Raw genomic sequence first — 18,903 nt, forward strand, 5'->3', positions numbered from 1 at the left:
AGGGTTCTGGGGGCAAAATTGCACCCCAGTTTTCCGAGCCAGAAAACAGTGATAGGAAAATATGACAGTTCAGAAGTGAATGGGACCAGCAGGACAGGTGTTTATAGTGGTGCCAGTCACACTCACTTAACTCATACCCTGCCCCCCCCCCCCAGTCCCATGTTTATACCGGTGAAATCAGGGTTATAGGAACATGGTGGGCAATCTTAAAGAAGTTGTCACATCCAGGCAACCTGAGAGGGGAGGAATGAGCACAGTAAGGGAAGGGTGTGGAAGAGGGAGGAGTAGTCCTCTATTTTAAGTATCTTGGTGAGGTGGAGCCCACTAAAAGTGGGTGGATTTTACTTATATGTATAATCAGAAGAAGCCGGATTATGGGTGCAGTGGATCAAAAGTCAAAAGGCCTGGCATTGAGCCTCAGCTCCTCTATTAGCTGCTTGACCACCTACAAAGCACTTAAACTCTCTGTAATTTCACTCATTTTTAAAATGGGAACAATCACAGAGTGGCACCATGGCCTTTGGGATGAAGGGTCAGCCTTGGCATCAGAAGGACTTGGATTCAAGCCCTGCCTTTTACACATTCTAGCTGTATGACTGGGCAAGTCACTTAAATTCTCAGCATTGTTGGTTAGTCCTGTCCCACTCTTCTTGACCCCATTTGGGTTTTTTTTGGCAGACTATGAGGCAGTGTGCCTTTCTCTCTCCACCTTATTTTACAGATGAGGAAACTGAGGCAAACAAGGTTAAGGGACTTGCCCAGAGTCACACTGCTAGGAAGTGTCTGAGGCCAGATTTGAACTCAGGAAGATGAGTCTTCCTGACTCCAGGTCCAGTACTCTATCTACTGTACCACCTAGCTGCCCCAAGTTCTCAGTGCTTCCAGGTAATTTCCATGACTAAAATTTGCAGATAAGTTTCTGATCAGCATTGGCAAAAGGAGTTTCCACACTGAGATACCAATGAATCAGTCAATCAACATGAATTGATTAATCTATTGTGGGTCAGGTCTTATGCTAAGCTGAGGAGACAAGGTAAAAATGAAACAGCCCCTGCCCTCAAGGAGCTTACATTCTATGGAGGGACCAGATAACATATACATATGCAAACATATACAGATGATATGCAAAATGAATGCTATATAGTACACTAGCAATGGGAGGAGAGTAGATCATCACTCTTCTTGTAGAATATGGAAATTGAGCTGAAGCCTGAAGAAAACTAGGAAAGGGGGAGCATTCTGGGCATGGAGGACAGCCAGGGCCAAAGCACAGAGATAGTTGGCAAGAAGGAGCCTTGAGGATGTGCAACAAGTGGTCCAGTATGGCTAGACCACAGAGTATAGGGGGAGGGGGGAAGAAGGACTGATATGGAAGAAGACTGGAAAGACAGAAAGCAGGCCAGAAATGAAAGGCTTTCAGTGCCAAAGGAGTTTATATTTTAGAGGGACTAGGCTGCCACCAAAGGTTATTGAGTAGGAAGGTGACTTGGTCAAACCTATCCTTTAGGAAAATCACTTTGGCAGCTGTGTATAGGGATGATCTGGTTAAAAAAAAAACCCAGTTCACAAAGTTAGAACCACAAGGGACTCCTGTAAAGGCCATCTGTTCTAATTGCTTGTATTGTAATGTAATACCAAGGAAAGGCAACTTCCCAAGGTTCAGAATACCAGCATAGGTGCTCTCCATTTTATTCAGTGACAAATTAAGAACAGAGAAGGTCAAAACATGACATCATTCAAAATACAGCATTTACTAAGTGTGATTAAATAATCTCCAAGTACTACCCCACCCCAGGACCTTCCATTCATTCAATCAATTACAAAGTCCCCGTTCTAAATACTACTCCACCCCTAGGCTGTACCTTCATTTAGTCCATCACAAAGCCCCTCTTCTCAAATGGAGATTAGTTTCCAATCTAAGTAAAGTACATTCATTTGTTCAACCATAGAACACAAAAAGGTCAAAAGTTCCCCACCCCTGGATCACAATTGAATCTACCCCAGAGTTACATCAAGTTTAAGCACAGCACTTAATACCCAAATGGAGGTCTTTTCTTCATCTTGACACAAGGCAAGTTCTCAGCAATCTTAGTTCCTGGGGAGACAAGGCTTAGCAAGGCCACAAGATACATTGCCAGTCTCTTCATTAATTCATCCTCTGTCTGCAGAACAGTCCTAGAACCCCTGAAAACATTAGCAAAACCCTCTCCCGGGATTTCTGTAAACATACAACAAGAAAATCCTTCTTTAGGGCTTCTGAACCAACAGAAAGGTTCCCAGACCCCTGCAACAACAGCACTGTCCTTCACCAGTGGACAGTATTCACTCTCTGTCTGCAGAACAGTCTCAGTAGCTCTGAACCAACAGAAAGGTTCCCAGACCCCTGCAACAACAGCACTGTCCTTCACCAGGGGACAGTATTCACTCTCTGTCTGCAGGACAGTCTCAGGAGCTCTTAGCCAACAGCCAGGTTCCAGAACTTCTTCAACAGGACTGTCTTTCACCAGTGGACAAATCTGGCAAAACAACATCAAAACAGACAGACAAAGTACTAGCAAAACAGCCATGTCTCCTCAGTCCTTGGCAGCTCAGGGGACAGGTCTCAAAAGTCCAGGGCAATTCAAAGTGGCCCTCAGCAATCCTCTTAGTCTCTCTCTCTGCCTCCAGGGGGGTGCTGCTTCCAAAAAGTTCTTCTGCCTCTCTCTTGTCTCTCCAAATCTAAGTCACCAGCTCCTCCCAGTTCGTGTCTCTCTTTTCAAGTCAACAAGTCCATCCCACAGGTGGGATTAACAAGCTCTGGGTTTTAACACAATCAATTTGAAAACCAAGCCAATACAGGGGAATCTTTATATTCCATTACTATCACATCGCATCATCATACAAATGAGAATTCTAAGGTGAAGTGACTTGCTCAGGGGGTCACACAGTAAGTAAGTGGCAGAGCTTTGACTCATGTCTAGGTTTTTTGATTCAAAGTCTGTTTTGGTTACTGTATGTCTGGCCCACCACATTCCCACCATCCCACCCGATGGCCCCCATAGGAACATTGTAAGGAACGTACTTTGTCTCTGCTACTGAAATACCTCTCCACAATCCCTTTCTGTCTCCTACTTTTCACTCACTTGGTCAACATCATGCCCTCTTCACCTTTCATGTGGACTTTTATAATAGCTCCTGGACTGATTTCCCTCCCTCTTTTCTCTGATCCATCTTTTTATACAGCAGCTGAAATAAGCTTCCTAGTGCCTATATCTGAGCAGGCCCATCCCTCTACTTAAAAAACTTAAGTGCATGAAAGGGGAAGGGAATACTTATTCACTGCCCACTATATGCCATGCATGGTGGTAAGCACTTTACAAATTTATCTCATTTGATAATGAAGACAAATTCCTTAACCTGTCAGTCAAGACCCAGCACAATATGGCCCCAACCTAAGGCAGAATAGTACAATGGAAACTCAGGGGATCAAAGGCCATGAGTGTTTGAATCAGTTCTGCCATTTACTGTCTGTGTGATCATGGTCAAGTCCTTGCAGACCTCTGTTCTCTCATATTTAAAATGAAAGAATTGAACTAAATGACCTTCAGGTCTTTTCCAACTTTAATTCTAAGACCTGATGATCCATATGTTTTTCTAGTCACATTTCACACTACTCAGCTTTGTGCCCTCAGTTTCCCAGTCCAAACTAACTCTTCTTCCAATTTGCTTGGGCCCATACAGGTCGAAACTTACCTGAAATGTGTTTCCTCCCAGCATCCATGGATTGAAATCCCTTCCTCCAAAACTCAGCTGCTGGCAGGCTTTCCCTCAAGGAAAGTGACGTCTCTCTCCTCAGATTTCTTAGAAGAAAGCAGCGAAGGAAATAAGCATTTATTAGATGCCTATGTTCCAGGTCCTGTGCTAAGCACTTTGAAAACATGATCTCATTTGATCCTCACAACAACCCTGGGAGATAGGTGCTATGATGATCATTTTGTAGTTAAGGAAACTGAGGCAGACAGAGGTGATTTGCTGAAGGTCACACAGCTAGAGAGTGACTGAGGCTGGATCTGAACTCAGGTCTTCCTGACTCCAGGCCTGGGGCTCTGTCTGCAACACCGAGATGCCTCAGAGCACTTCCTCTGGAGCTCTCCTTTGTACTGATCCCATTTTGTTGTTCATATTTATTCATTTATTCATGTTCATTTCTTATCCCTGCTAATAAACTATAAGCCTCTTGAAGGCAAAGCTTTCCACCATTGTATCCCCAACTCCCAGCACAGTGCCTGGCTCAAAATAGGTGTTAAAGAAATGTTTACTGAATTGAAGTGAATAGTTGAATTGGAGCCATGACTTTGGTGGACTCCAATGCATATGAGGGAGAGACTGGGGGGGTGTATTACTGGGAGTGTGTGTGTGTGTGTGTGTGTGTGTGTGTGAGAGAGAGAGAGAGAGAGAGAGAGAGAGAGAGAGAGAAACAGAGAGAAACAGAGAGACAGAGACAGACAGATAGATATAGAAACAGAAGGAGAGAGAGATACAAACAGGCAGACCAGAACAGTAGCGGGGGAGAGAAAGGGGAGAAGGAGGAAGGGATAGAAAAATGGATACAGAGGGACAGAGGCAGAGACAGAAATATAGAAAACAGACAGGCAGACCAGAGACCAGTACAGTGTGTGTGTGTTGAGCCCAATACAGTGGTTCAAGATAATAAAGAACCCCCCCCCCCAATTTTGTAAACTAAATGAAGAAAATAAGATGCAGAAAGTTTCAGTGACTTCCAAGATCACACGCAGTAGTTACTAGAAGTAGCAGAATTGAGGTTGAAGCCGAGGTCCTGTCTTTCTTTTCTTTACTGCAAGCTACAATACCCAGCTACACCTTTGACTAGAGAATGGAGGGGAGACAGATTCTGGGAATGTGTACATGAGTGAATCTATGAGAGAAAGAGAAACAGAGAGGGACAGTGAGACAGAGAGAGACATACACATAAAGAAAGAGATACACACACACAGTCTATCTGTGCCTAATTAGGAGTGTGTGTGAGTAACTATGAATATGTGTTTTTGTGGCCTTGTCCTGTGTTGTCCTTAGGGCATCCTGTGGACTGTATGCAGTCTGGCAGTGGGCCCTAAGAAGACCAAGAACCAACCCTTGGATTAGTCTTTAGGGATGGGATGCTGGTTTCATTCCCCTCCCTTTGCCCCTCTTCCCTCTTTCCTCAAGCCCCAGAACCAGCCTGGCCACTGGCCTGGCTCTGCTCCATTCAGGCCTCCTTGTTACTGGGCAGGAAAATTGTGGAGAATTCTTGGGTTGCTGCCTCAGACTTTGGAGGAGGGGAGGGGAGAGGCCAGAGGTTGAGTTTTAAGTCCAAGGCCACCTTCTGGCCTTTGGCATCTGTGAGTGGGTGGCTGGTAACCAGGATGAAGCCAGGATTGACTTCTTAGTTCTTTCTCCTTCCCAACCCGGATCTTTGGATTATCCCATCCGGCTCATCTCAGCTGGACCCAGGATGTTTCTCTGGACCAGGAGGCCCTTCTCAATAGAGCCCCTTTCTCTCTGGCCCCCAGTTGTCCCTCCCCTCCTTCAATGTTCATACTTTTCTTGACCTAGTGCTTATAGTAAATTCCTCAGAAATGTCTCTCTGAGAGAGAACCTTATAGCAGAGAGGCACAGACCATCTCAGGGACACCTGGAGAAAGAAACACACCATAAACACACATACACACCTATGCACGTGTGCACAGTCAGATATGTGGGAGCACATTTGGTCTCCCATTCAATTTCTCTCTCTCCCTCCTCCATACCCACATGCTAGCACACAGACAGTAATTCTCTTTTTTTGGGGTCTGGACAGAAGAATTTACTGAGAATATGGGGAGAACTACATGGGGTGGGGAAGATGGCCTAAATACATACTATTTAAAAAAAGGAAAAATAACAAATTTCAAAGAAACCTCTTTATTAAAACTGCCTAGCCCAGCAACATTAAAAACAACCAGAACCTCAGCATGGTCTTTTTTTTTATTAGAAAAATACAATAGTATGGACTTCATACTGTTGGGATGTCTATGTGTTTATGTGGTCATAATGCATATTTTGCAGATTCTCTTTCTCTTCCTCTCCTTCTCTCTCTCTCTCTCTCTCTCTCTCTCTCTCTCTCTCTCTCTCTCTCTCTTTCTCTCTCTCTCTCTCTCTCATACACACACACATACACACACACACACACACACAGAGGCACACACTGGGAGGTAGAAAAACAGATGGGAGAGACAGTTTCCAGGATGAATTGTCAGTTGCTGGCCTCTGGTGGTATCCAGGGGTCAGGTCCAATCTGGGACGACTCAGATGTTGCACAGGAGGTGTGGCTGAGATGAATAAAGGCCTCCTTAGACCTAAGGGCTCCAACACGTTCTGACCAACCTGGAAAGGAATACTGGTGAGTGATGTGGAGGACAGGACAGGTTAAGAAGGATTGCCTCATAGGCAGACAGACAGAGAGGCAGACATATCAGGGTAGGTGGTGGGTAGTGGTCCTGAGAATAGAGGGTAAAGGTTCATTTTTGAATCTGCTCAACTATCCAAAAGTACTCAAGGTCTCAGCTCCTATTTCCCTCCACAACCCTCCACTGTATTTTGCAGGTGGTCTCAGGAAGAGCAGGTATCATGCTGCTCCCAGCCCTGCTCTGCTTCTGGGCAATTTGGACCTGGGCTGATGGGTAAGATTCTTGCTCCCAGGATCTCCCAGGATCTGGGCCCTAGTCTGCAAGGCTTAAAGTTAGCCCCTCCCTTCCATATCCCCTTTCACCCTGCCCTCCTACCCCCCATGTAGGATGGGGCTATGGTTTGCAAAGTTAGAACAGGAAATGCCAGGTCCCTATAAACTCCAGAGAAAATTTCTGCCTGCTGGCTCAGTTCCTTGACATCTCCTTGGCTGTGGTCCCATGATTCCTTAGACAACCAGATTCCTTTCTTTTGCCCCTGGCCTTTGTCACACCTTCTGTAGCCCTGTTTCCCCTAATTTGATATCCCTTCTAAGGTGATAGAGGAAGATCATGGGGGAAATCCTTGGGAAAGTTCAACTGGGGGCCCTGTGGTACCAACTGCTCCTCTCCTATTTCTGGGGCAGGCGGTGGTGCCAGCAAACAGAGACTGTCCAGGTAGAGGAAGTCGTGACCCCTCGGCAGGAAGAGCTGGTGCCCTGCAGCAGTCTCTACCATTATATTCACCGGGGCTGGCAGCTGGACCTGGCCCGGAGTAGAACCACAAGCTCCCCATCCCCTGCTCTCTGCCCAATCTACAAGTGAGAAGAAGAAGGGGGAAAACTGGGCATAGACAATGGGGACTGAGAGGGGATGACAGGTGTGGGTCCTAGAAAGGGAGCTCAGGGGAGGAGAAAAGAAGTGAGGGGGTGAGCATGGGGGTAGTATGGCTGAGATAGAGAAGAATAAAAGGGTTCAAGTGGCATGGATGAGAGAAGAGACAGAGAGACGGGGGTGGGGGGGGGAAGAGAAAGAGAGAGAGAGAGAGACAGAGACACAGAGAGAGACCTGAGGTCATGGTGGGGGGGAGAGACAGAGACAGAGAGAGAGAGAGTGATGGGGTAGAGAGAAAAACAGAGAAGAAAGGAGAGAGACAGAGATAGAGGCAGAGACCTCGGGGGTGGCAGCAGGGGAGGGGGGAGGGAGAGAGAGACACAGAGACAGAGAGAGAGACAGAGAGACAGAGAGAGTATCTTTCTTGAGTACTGTCCTTCATCAACCTCAAACTTTCCTTTTCCTTTCTATGTACCGTATGTACAACTAGGTGGTAGAGGGTGTCTGAGGTTGAGAGATATGGGCATACAATTGGTATGACTAGGGAATAGTGTATGGGACAGATTGAAAGGAGAGGAAAGTTCTGGATATATTGAGAGGGACCCACTCCCAAGAAGCACTTCAATTTCTAGCTCCATTTCTATGACATTATGGGCCCTCATTCCCCATGGGCTTGAGGAAGATGAGATGCTGCATTAACCCTCCTGATTCTATGTTCCAGGCCACCTGATATCCGACCGGTAGCCTGGAACCGGACTGTGAGGGCCTGTTGCCCAGGCTGGAGAGGTCCTCACTGCACCCTAGGTAAGGCTGCCCTGCCTCTGCTAGAAGATACAGAGAATACAAGAGAGCCCACATAAGAAAGATGTATCAGGAGAGATGGGTTCAAGACTAGAATTGGGGTGTTAGGTTGTGTCATAGTGGTTGTAGGGAGAATAGGCAGATGGAGATAGACATTTACGAAAGTTGGCTGGCCAGATACAAGCCAAACACTGCCTCCCAAGCCCCACCCCCTGCCCAATTGTTCCTTCCCCATATATTCTCCCTTTTGGCCACACTTTCCTTTGCAGGTACTGGCACCAAGCCTCACTGTTTTGCCACATGGCAGTGCCAAGTGGGGCCAGATTTGTTGAATGCCTCAGCAGGCAGCTTGGAGGAATGTTGTGCCCGTCCCTGGGGGCGCAGCTGGTGGAATGACAGTTTGGAACTTTGCTTTAGTTGTTCTTCCTGGCCTCTGACAGGTGAGTATGCTCCCAATACATATACTCTGGTATGGGCAAGCTTATGAAGCCTCAAGTTTTCCCCAGAATCAATGTCCAGTCCTTGTGTGCCAACCCTACCACTGTCCCTCCACCTCTGCTCTCTTAACTATAGAAGGCACACTCCCACATTTTCTACCCTCCTGCCCCATGAGGTAACCTAGGCTTAAGCACTCTGCTCTCCTCCCCCATGCCTTTGCTCTCTGCCCTCCCACCCCTTTGCTCAAGGTGGATGATCTTCTCCAGGCAATCATCTGTCCCCAGCCCTCTTACAGCCCTTGCCTGGGGCAGTGGGGCATCTCCGGAGCCAGCACCAGGGCCTCTCAGCCACCTGTATGACTTGGTCAGGCTTCCACTACCGGACCTTTGACAGGCGTCACTACCACTTCCTGGGCCGATGCACCTACCTACTTGCGGGTGATACTGATGCCGCTTGGGCTGTTTACCTCATTCCTGGAAGGCATTGCCCTCACCCTGAAAACTGCCAGCCGGTAAGGGTCCAGGAACTGGATCAAGGCTAGAGAGAGGCAAAACTAGGGGTGGGACAGGACACAGTTGGAAGTGATGCCTATCAACCACTGTCATCACTCACTTTCCCTCTTAATTATTAAAGAAAATGGCTTTTCACCCGATCTCATCTTCCTTGGGGGCAGCTAGCTGGCACGGTGGATAGCTCCAGACAGGAGTTAGAAAGACCTTTGTTCAAACCCAGCCTCAGATTCATATTATTGATGTCTGCCTCTCTGTCTGCCTCAGTTTGCTCATCTGTAAATTGGGAATAATAATAGCACCTGCCTCCCAGGGTTATTGTGAGGAACAAATGAGGTTTTTGTAAAGTCCTTGACACAGTGCCTTATATAAATGCTATTATTATTATTACTTACTGTTGAATGAATGATTCTCTACTCCTCCTCTCCTTTTGCTCCCAGACTGTCCAGGTTCTGATGGGACAGGATGAAGTACTGATCTGGGGCTCCAGTGTTTCAGTGAATGGAGCGCTGGTGCAGGAGGGGCAGCCCCTACTACAGCATGGTGAGTCCCTCCCTGGGGGAAGAAGCGATGTGAGCTCTCTAGTGAAGAGCCCTCATCTGTCCAGCTAAAGATTGGGCATCTCCTGGGGACCTGAGGGACCCTACAGCCTGGAGGATAGGGCAGCCAGGGCCTGAGGCACTCCCTCTTACCATTTCCCCGACCACAGTTGTGCTGAGAGTGGGGAGACTTGGCTTTTGCTGCTGCCTCGCTGTGTGACCTTGGATGAATTGGCACACTCTCTGGACTTCAGGTTCCTCTGCTGTTAAGTGGAGAGAATAATGCCCATCCTGCCTATGTCAGAGGGGTGTTGTGAAGAGATAATGGGACAGCAGATGGGAAAGTACTGTGAAGAGTCATAGAACATCAGAAATGGAAAGGACCTCAAAATCTAATCTTCCCCGTCTACTAGATGAGGACACTGACTTTAAATCACTCCTAGGTGGTGCCAGTACTCTTTTCTTACCCCCTCCCCTGGGGGGAAGGCAAGGCAATTGGGGTTAAGTGACTCGCCCAAGGTCATACAGCTAGTGAGTGTGTCAAGTGTCTGAGGTCGGATTTGAACTCTGGTCCTCCTGACTCCAGGGTTGGTGCTTTATTCACTGCGCCACCTAGCTGCCCCAATATTCTTTTCACTATATAGTAGGCTGCCGTTAAAAGTATCAGGTATTAGATATATGTTCTCTATTATCTAGAGATACAAGAGGAAGAAATGCTTTTTCTTCTGTCACTCCAGATCTGTCTTTGCAAAGCTAGGAATGGAGACAAGGAGGGAGATAGGGTTAACCACCCCCTCTCTTTTTATCTCCCCTTGTCCAGGGCTGAGCCTGCAGTGGCCAGGGGACTGGCTGGTGCTGTCTGGTGGTTTGGGTGTGGTAGTGAGGATGGACAGGGCTGGTTCTGTCTCACTCACTGTTGACCATGAACTCCAGGGGCAAACTAGGGGCCTTTGTGGGCTCTACAATGGCCAACCTGAGGGTAAGGGGTGCAGGGATAGAATGAGTGGGGAGGTAGGGAGAAGAGGTGGGGCGTGAATTGGAAAGAGAACCTGGAGGGGAGAGATGCAGATAAAGCTGGAGGCTGAAGGCTCCCTCCTTGAACTCCCATAGATGATTTCCTGGAGCCTGATGGGGGGCAAGCTATATTAGCTGCCACTTTTGGCAATTCCTGGAAGTCCCCTGACTCAGAGGTGAGAGTTCTTATCCTTGATCCCAGACCTTCTCCCCTCCACCAACTCCCTTTACCCCTCTGGGCCTAGCTCTTGGGATACCATCAGCCCTGTTTTCTCCACAATCCTCTTCCTCCTTCTCTCACTCCCTAGAACTGAGACATTCTTCTATCCCCCAATCCCACTGTGCCATCAGTAGCAGGTTTTGGTTCCTGGCATTGTATCTAACAGGGTAATCTAGGAATGAGTTCTGCACCAGTCAGTTCTACACTACATGGAGTTGACTAACAAAGGGTGGCTGGCTATTGGAACAGTCAACTATTTAGCTGACTGCAAAACCAGATGCTGCTAAACTTTCTGCTCCTGGCTCCTTTGCTGTCCCGTGACGTTTCTCCTTCCCTAGTTGTATTCTCTCTATTTTGTCTTCTCATATTTAGAGAAATTCTGGGCTGGTGGGGTGAGATGCCCAGGAGAGAGACTGGCATTCCTAGGCCTCATTCAAAAGGGGCCTGCCTCCCTCCACCCTCTACCAGCCTCACTTTCTTTCCCAGCCTGGGTGCCTGGATGCAGTGGAAGCAGCTCGAGGCTGCATGAGCTCCTCGAATAACGTGGAGGCAGGTATGGGTGCAGGGGTGCTGCAGGCTGAAGCTCAAGACGTCTGTCACCAGCTGCTGGAGGGTGTCTTCAGAGAGTGTCATGTCCAGGTGCCAAGGCTTGGGTCGGGAGCAGCAGGGAGGGTTTGGAGATTAATAAGAGAACCATCATGGCTACTATGATAATGACCATGACCCTCCTTCTGCCCCTTTTATTGATGGGGAAATGGAGGCTCAGAGAACTTAAGGGTCAGAGAACTTGTCCAGGGTCACACAACTAGTAAAGGTCTTGAACCAAGTCTTCCTGATTCCAACATACTACGTCCCACACTCCACTACCTCCCTCCCCTGGGAGCTATGCTAACTGCCCCCAGACTCAGCTTGTTGGCTAGGATCTTTACACCTCTACTTTTTTTCTACCCAAGAACCATTTCTCCCTTTGCGGGGGGTTCCCTAATTGTGAGGCAAGAATTTCTCCTTAATTTGACGCAATGGATGGAATGATCTCCTCAAGGGAAGGCACTGTTTGTTTCTGTGTGGTGTATGCAGCAATTAATAAATGCTTGTGCAATTCAATTGAAAACAATCAAACCAAAACTAGGAGAGGAAGCCTGGGCTATAAGGAAGAGCTCTGACTCCTTAGTTATGGTTTTGCCTCTCCCTATGTGGCCTTGGGAAGATTGTACCTCTGGGCTGGAGGTTTAGACTAGACATTTTTTAGGGTCCTGCCAGTGCTGGAAATACACGATTCTCTGAGTCAGGGACTGGGGTGGAGGCAGTAGAGAACAGAGAGCCAGAAAAGGGCATGGCTGAGGGCTGGGAGAGGGCAAGGGACAGTATCATGGGCTTCTGGCTTACTGCTCCTCCTCTTTCAGGTTCCCCCAAGCGGCTTCCATGAAGCTTGCCTCTTTGCCTACTGTGAGGCAGGCGGTGGGCAGGCAGGGAGGCGGGAGGCGGTGTGTGCTACATTCGCCAGCTATGCCCGTGATTGTGCTCAGCATGATGTCTTCATCCCTTGGCGGAAGCCTGGCTTCTGTGGTATAGTTTCTACTCTTTTTCTTCACCAGGATCCCCTCCCCCACTTTCCCATCTCCTACAGCATTGGGTCATACACATAGGCATAGGGCTACACCTGGACCTTGTCCCTTACAGGCACTGTCATCACTAGACCACAGATGACCTTTTACCCACTTGGACCCCTGTACACCATGAATATCTTTCTGGTGGTCATCAGTTCAAAAGGCAGACCCAGCTGGAACATTGCCACTGTTCCCATCTGGGCATCAGCAGGCCCATTCTAGGCATGTTTCAGCTTCCATACTTCCCACTGTTCTCTCTGGCCCTGAGATTGTACCTGGTGTGGGGAGGGAGGGAGAGAATGTTATCTCTTGTACCTACTTGCATCACATCTTAAATGGCTTCTCCAGAGCTCCTTTGCCCAGGAGGACAGCTATACTCAGATTGCGTGTCATCTTGCCCACCCATCTGTGGGGCAGTGGGTGAGCATGAGGAGGGGCAGTGTCGAGAGGGCTGTGTGAGTGGCTGTGAATGCCCACCAGGACTTTACAGAGACAACGACCTCTGTGTCCCTGCCATTGACTGCCCCTGCTACTACCACCACCAGCGCTATTCCCCAGGCAGCATGGTGTACCAGCTATGCAACCCATGGTGAGGCCCTGGGCATTCTCTCCTCCCTGACCGGTGTACAGGGGAGGGGCACTGACCAATCCCTTAATCTCCTTCTATGGACCAATGACTTTTTCATCCTTGTGCACTTCCCTTTACGCCAATCCCCTGGTCCTCCAGATCGCCTCCCTCCCTCACATTCCTGCTTTGAGGTACCTTCAGAGTGACCTCTGATCTCCCCATGGAGACCCTTAGTTTGCCCAGAGTAATTTACAACAATAAGAAATTTAATGGGGTAGCCATAATAATAGCTAAATTTGGATAACACTTGACAGTTTGCAAAGCACATTATATAGATGGTATTATTTGAGTCTTACAACAACCCTCTGAGGCAGGTGCTATTATTATCCCCTTTTACACATGAGAAAACTGAGGCTTAGAGAGGTTAAGGGACTTGTCCAGGGTCAGACAGCTAGGAAATATCTGAGATAGGTTTTGAAGTTGGGTCTTTCTAACTCTAGGTCCAGTGCTTCAACTGTTAAAGTGAAGGAAGGGAGGGATGGAAAAGGGCTCAGCCCAGCTCTGCTCCTACCTTCTCCTGGGACATGGTTGTTGATCTAACTTTCTACTCCCCCCCCCCCCCTCCAGTGTGTGCCTAGAAGGCCGTTGGCATTGTTCCCAGAAACCTTGCCCAGCTGAATGTACAGTGGGTGGGGATGGGCACTACGTCACCTTCGATGGGCGGAGTTTCTTCTTTCAGGGCATCGGGGGCTGCCAGTACAGTCTGGTACAGGTGGGTATCAGAGGGGAACTGAAAGGAAAAGAAATTCTTGGGAGAGGTTGGTGGTTTGGTAAATATTGTCTAAAAGTGGCCCTTGCCTACCCAGCTATGGTGAGGTGTTGATCATGAGAGCTGGGTTGCCAGGCTTGGGTACCTACCAGGTTGGGTAGGTGGGCACAGTCTCTGACCTGAGGAGGAAACAGAGAGACCCATGGAACTACTCTTTATTCTTTTTCCTGTCCCAGGATTATTTGAAGGGTCAGCTGTTGATGGTACTAGAGCACGGGGTCTGTGAGGCTGGGAGCTGTCTCCGTGCCATCTCTGTCACCATGGGTGAAGTCTACATCCAGCTCCGGGACTCAGGTGCCTCTCACTCTGTCATCCTGTCTTCATATCTCCAGACCACTTCCTTTGCCTCCTGTCTCACCTAGCCCCACAACTCCTTCTCTCCCAGTCCTGAGGTCACCCAAACACTCAGCACGCTCCCTTCTTTACTCCCTTATCCCTAGCATTCCACACACACACTCCCATTCCCTTCTCTGTGTCTCAGGGGCCTCTTCCCCACAACAATGCTCTCTTTGTTCACAGGGGCCGTGCTGGTAGGCAGGCAAGAGGTGATATTGCCTTGGGCTGGACCTGGGGGTCTCAGCGTCCATCATGCCTCCTCTACCTTCCTCCTGCTTCGTGGGCCTGGTGTCTGGCTTCTTTGGGGTGTGCAGGAACCTGCTGCATACATTACCTTGGAGCCCCTCTATGCCCATCGGGTACATCTGGGTGAGGGGACCATGGCCCTGGGGAGATGCTAGACTCCCATGGGGGAGATACCACATTTTGGGAGGAGTTTTGACAAACAGGAATGGGTGCAGAGGATAATGAGGTTCAGGAGACTGATACATGAAGAGAGGACTGGGAATATTTAGCCTGGATAAGACAGAACTTAGGGATGAGAAGCTTAGACATGGGAGAGACATTCAAGGTCATCTCTTCCAACTTCCTAATTTTATAAATGAGGAAGACACTGAGAGATGAGATGACTTGTCCAAGGTGGCACAGTATTAAGTTGCAGAGTCAGGATTTGAATCCAGATCCCTCAATTTCCAATCCAGCCCTTCTTCCAAGGGACTCTTAGGTTGAAGAGTCTGGCCTATTCTGATTGGCCCAATGGGGGAGAACTAGGAATAATAGGTGGGAGGTGGTGAGAAGGGGCAGACTTTGGCTTGTTGTAAGGAAAACCTCCCTAACAATCAGAATTGACCTGAGGCAGTGTGGGTTGCTTCAGGAGGTTACTTATTGAAGGAGATATTTAAATGGAAGCTGTTACTTTTGAGGTGGGTTGTAGAGGGGTTTTTGGTTCAGTGCTGAGTTAGACGGGGTGGCTTCTGATCTCTCTCCCAGGTCAGAAATGCCACTTCTGAGTGTGAAGGATTCTGGGGAAGGGGAGGAGGGATGGAAGGTCTCATGCTGACTTGCCTCTTCCTACTGGTGGTCTCAGGTGAGGGGTATGTGTGGAACCTTTACTTGGAACCAGCAGGACGACTTCCTGACTCCTGCTGGAGATGTGGAATCCAGCGTAGCTGCCTTTGCTGGCAAGTTCCAGCTGAGTGGGGAGGGTGCCTGCCGTTTGGGGGACCCCATTATCCCACTTAATCCCTGCAGCACCCATGCTCAGCGCCGGCCCTATGCAGAAGCTGTCTGTGCCATTCTCCAAGGCCCAGCTTTCCAGGTACCCCAAGCACCAAGGCACTATACCATGGAGATGGTCACCAGCATCAGGGGATGTGCTGGTTGGGATGGTGGGAAGGAGTCTTGTGCAGGAGCTGACTCAGATCCTTACACCTTTTCCCCTCATGCTCCCAGCCATGCCACAGGCTAGTGGAGCAAGAGCCTTATCAATTACGGTGCCTGTCAGCAATGTGTAGCTGTGCCCTGGGTCATGATTGCCTGTGTCCTGTGCTATCTGCCTATGCCCGCCACTGTGCCCGGGAGGGTGTGATCAGTCCCTGGAGGAACCAGACTCTGTGTCGTGAGTTTTGTTTCTGTCTACCTAACTATTTCCCTGCGTTTCCTCTTTCCCCTTTCCCCTCAATGGAGAGCTGGTCCTACTTACTATTCTCCACCAGGGCGACCATCCTTTCCCAGAGGGATTGCTGTCCTTCCCCAGAATGACCTTTGTCCTTCATCTCCCTAGACTCTCTGCATATGGAGAACAGGGCAATTGGTGGTGTTTGAAGGCTGCCAAGGAGGCCTAGTTCTTCTACAATGCTACTTCTGACTTGTGTCCATATCCATCCTCAGCTGTCATGTGTCCGGCTGGTCAAGAGTACCAGGAATGTACCCTAGTGTGTGGCCAGAGATGTGGAGAGCCGGAGACCTGTGGGGAATTGGTGGGCTGTGTGGCTGGTTGCAACTGTCCCTCTGGCCTGCTGTGGGATCATGAGAGCCAATGTGTGCCCCCCAGCCTGTGTTCCTGCCAGCTGGGAGGCCAGTCTCATCCTCCAGGCAGCGTCACTTTGCAGGGATGCAATCGCTGGTGAGGACTGGATGTTGAGGGCCAAGGGAAAGGCTGGAGATGAAAGAAGGCTTAGTGTGAGAGGGGTCAGAGTAAGAGAGGCCTTCAGGGTGGGCCACAGGGGACAAGGGCGATAGTATAGACACAAAACTATTTGCAAATGGTGCTAGATTTGTGGCATCAAATTTAAGGCAGCTGGCAAACCTGGGGGAGAGATCCAGACACCTAGATCACCATGGGGAAGATCCCAAAGCTGTGGCCTCATGGGTTCCTTAGTTGAGATTGTGGTAGCTGGAGAATGTGCAGGGACTGGGATTATTTGGGGGACAGCATGGTGTAGTACAAGGAACAAGGGACTCAGAGCCAGCTGTTGGCCTCTTAATGAACCAGGTCACCTTGGGCAGATGACTTAACCTCACCCAGTCTCAGTTTTGGCTTTGGTTAAATTGGGATGATTATAACTCTTACTACATACAGGATTTTTTGTTAGGATCAAATAGGAAAATGTATGTACTTTGTTAACCTTAATGGATTCATATATATATATGTATACACACATACACATATGCACACATACACACATATAAATATCAAGCTAGATGGAATGTGGATAGAAATAAACTTGCCTGTGACTTTGGCCTGAGACACTTACTAACTATGTGTCCTGGGGCAAGTCACTTACCTGCTTTCTGCCTCAGTTTCCTTATCTCTGAATTGGGGATAATAACACTTACTTCCCAGGGTTTTTGTGAGGACCTAATGAGATAATCTTTGTAAAACTCCTTGCAAGCCTTAAAGTGTATGTAAATGCAGCTATTATTGTCATTGTTGGGGCCCAGAGGCTTTGGTGAAATACCTTCCTCTGGGTTGACCTAGCCTAGCCCAAATCCAGAATTTTGAGGATTCTTAATCCCTCTCCCTCTTCACCCTATTCAAACCAATATTCTCTCTCAGGTCTGGGGTCCTGGGAAGGGTGGTGGCAATCCACTGTCCTGTGGTTAACAAACCCTTTTCTCCTCATCAAAATCGGGAACCCAAAGCTTCCTAAGGCAAAACTCCTGTCTCCTGCTCCCTTCTCCCTAACCTCCTCAACCAGCCCCAGCATGTTCCTGTCCCCCTGTGCCTTTTCCTTCCACTTGGCCTCTGGAAACCCTGCCCTATTGCTAACAAGTTGTCCCTAGTATTAGACCTCTTCAGGCACAACCTCCATCTTCCATATTATCTATCTATCTATCTATCTATCTATCTATCTATCTATCTATCTATCTATCTGTCTGTCTGTCTGTCTGTCTGTCTGTCTGTCTGTCTATCTGTCTATCTCTCTATCTAATCTATCATCTATCTATCTAATCTGTCTCTATTTCTCTATCTATCCACACACCCATACACACTCACACCCACACACATATATGTACACACACATACACACATATATGCATATATACAACCCATTCATTTATCTATCCACTGTCCATCCATCCATTATTTATTTATTTGTTTGTTTGTTTTGCCAATCAAACAAACTAGGTGGCACAGTGGAGAGAGTGCTAGGCCTGAAGCCAGGAAGATCTGAGTTCAAATGCCGCCTTAGACACTTCCTAGTTGTATGACCCTGGGCAGATCACTTAAACTCTGTCTCAGTTTCCTTATCTGTAAAGTGGGAACAATACTAGCACCTGCCCCCAGGATCGTCGTGAGGATCAAATGAAATAATGGCCACAATGTGCTGAGCACAGCACCTGAGTAGGTGCTGCACAAATGTTAGCTATCATTATTATTATTCAGTTAACAAGCATTCATTTTCTTTCTTTCCCACCGACCTCCCATTTGAAAGAAAAAAAAAACAAAAACAAAAGCCAAATCCTTGCCAGGAATATGTCTAGTCAAGCAAAACAAATTCCCCCATTGACCAGACCCCCCAAAATGTCTCATTCTTCACCCCGAATCTGTCACCTCCCTTCCTCATCAGTCCTCTGGAGCTACCCTGCTCAGCTCTCTGGTCAGAGTTCTTAAGTCTTTCCAAGTGGTTTGTTTTTACATTATTGCGTCCATTGTTCTGGCTCTGCTTACTTCTCTCTGCATTCATTCACATGAGCATTCCCAGGTTTCACTGAGAACCTTCCCTTTCATCATTTCTTACCACACAATAATAGTTCATCACATTCATATGCTGTAATTTGTTCAGCCATTCCCCAATAGATGGACACCCCCTTTGTTTCCAGCTCTGTTCCACCACAAAAAGAGCTGCTATAAATATTTTTATATATGTGGGTCCTTTTCCTCTTTCTTTGATCTCTTTGGGGTATCATCTTTCTGTCTTGGAAACCTGACTCATGTCAGAAGATACTAGAACCTGGGCTATCCATTGTCTCAGTACCAGATGCATCTTCTTTCAAGTTCCCCTCCTGACACTTCCCTCTCATCACACACACACACACACACACACACTCTCTCTCTCTCTCTCTCTCTCTCTCTTTCTCTCTCTCACACACATACACACTCAAACACAATATCATTAACACACTCATACACACATTCTCTTTCTCTCCCTCTCATACACACACTCATACTCTCTCTCATACACATACACACACATTCACACTCTCTCTCCCTCTCTCATACACACACACTCACATACTCTCA

General features: G+C 48.1%; 1 protein-coding gene across 1 annotated transcript in view; it reads left to right on the forward strand.

The window, feature by feature from the left end:
* The first annotated feature begins 232 nt into the window (after positions 1–232).
* Positions 233–18,903, forward strand: part of LOC138157580 (SCO-spondin-like) — a 98,229-nt gene continuing 79,558 nt past the window's right edge. The window contains exons 1-18 of the mRNA XM_069083210.1: positions 233–256; positions 6,622–6,698; positions 7,109–7,282; positions 8,017–8,099; positions 8,366–8,536; positions 8,801–9,045; positions 9,484–9,586; positions 10,403–10,561; positions 10,693–10,772; positions 11,303–11,455; positions 12,220–12,382; positions 12,772–13,012; positions 13,619–13,763; positions 13,997–14,114; positions 14,340–14,515; positions 15,244–15,474; positions 15,609–15,774; positions 16,047–16,281. Of these exons, the coding sequence (XP_068939311.1) occupies positions 248–256; positions 6,622–6,698; positions 7,109–7,282; positions 8,017–8,099; positions 8,366–8,536; positions 8,801–9,045; positions 9,484–9,586; positions 10,403–10,561; positions 10,693–10,772; positions 11,303–11,455; positions 12,220–12,382; positions 12,772–13,012; positions 13,619–13,763; positions 13,997–14,114; positions 14,340–14,515; positions 15,244–15,474; positions 15,609–15,774; positions 16,047–16,281 (2,729 nt within the window). The 5' untranslated portion in view covers positions 233–247. The remainder of the gene's footprint in view (positions 257–6,621; positions 6,699–7,108; positions 7,283–8,016; positions 8,100–8,365; positions 8,537–8,800; positions 9,046–9,483; positions 9,587–10,402; positions 10,562–10,692; positions 10,773–11,302; positions 11,456–12,219; positions 12,383–12,771; positions 13,013–13,618; positions 13,764–13,996; positions 14,115–14,339; positions 14,516–15,243; positions 15,475–15,608; positions 15,775–16,046; positions 16,282–18,903) is intronic.

This window comes from Petaurus breviceps, unplaced genomic scaffold, assembly GCF_028583685.1.
Source record: "Petaurus breviceps papuanus isolate PSGF00001 unplaced genomic scaffold, PetGlider_PUasm1.0 115, whole genome shotgun sequence".
NCBI classification, from domain to species: Eukaryota; Metazoa; Chordata; class Mammalia; order Diprotodontia; family Petauridae; genus Petaurus; species Petaurus breviceps.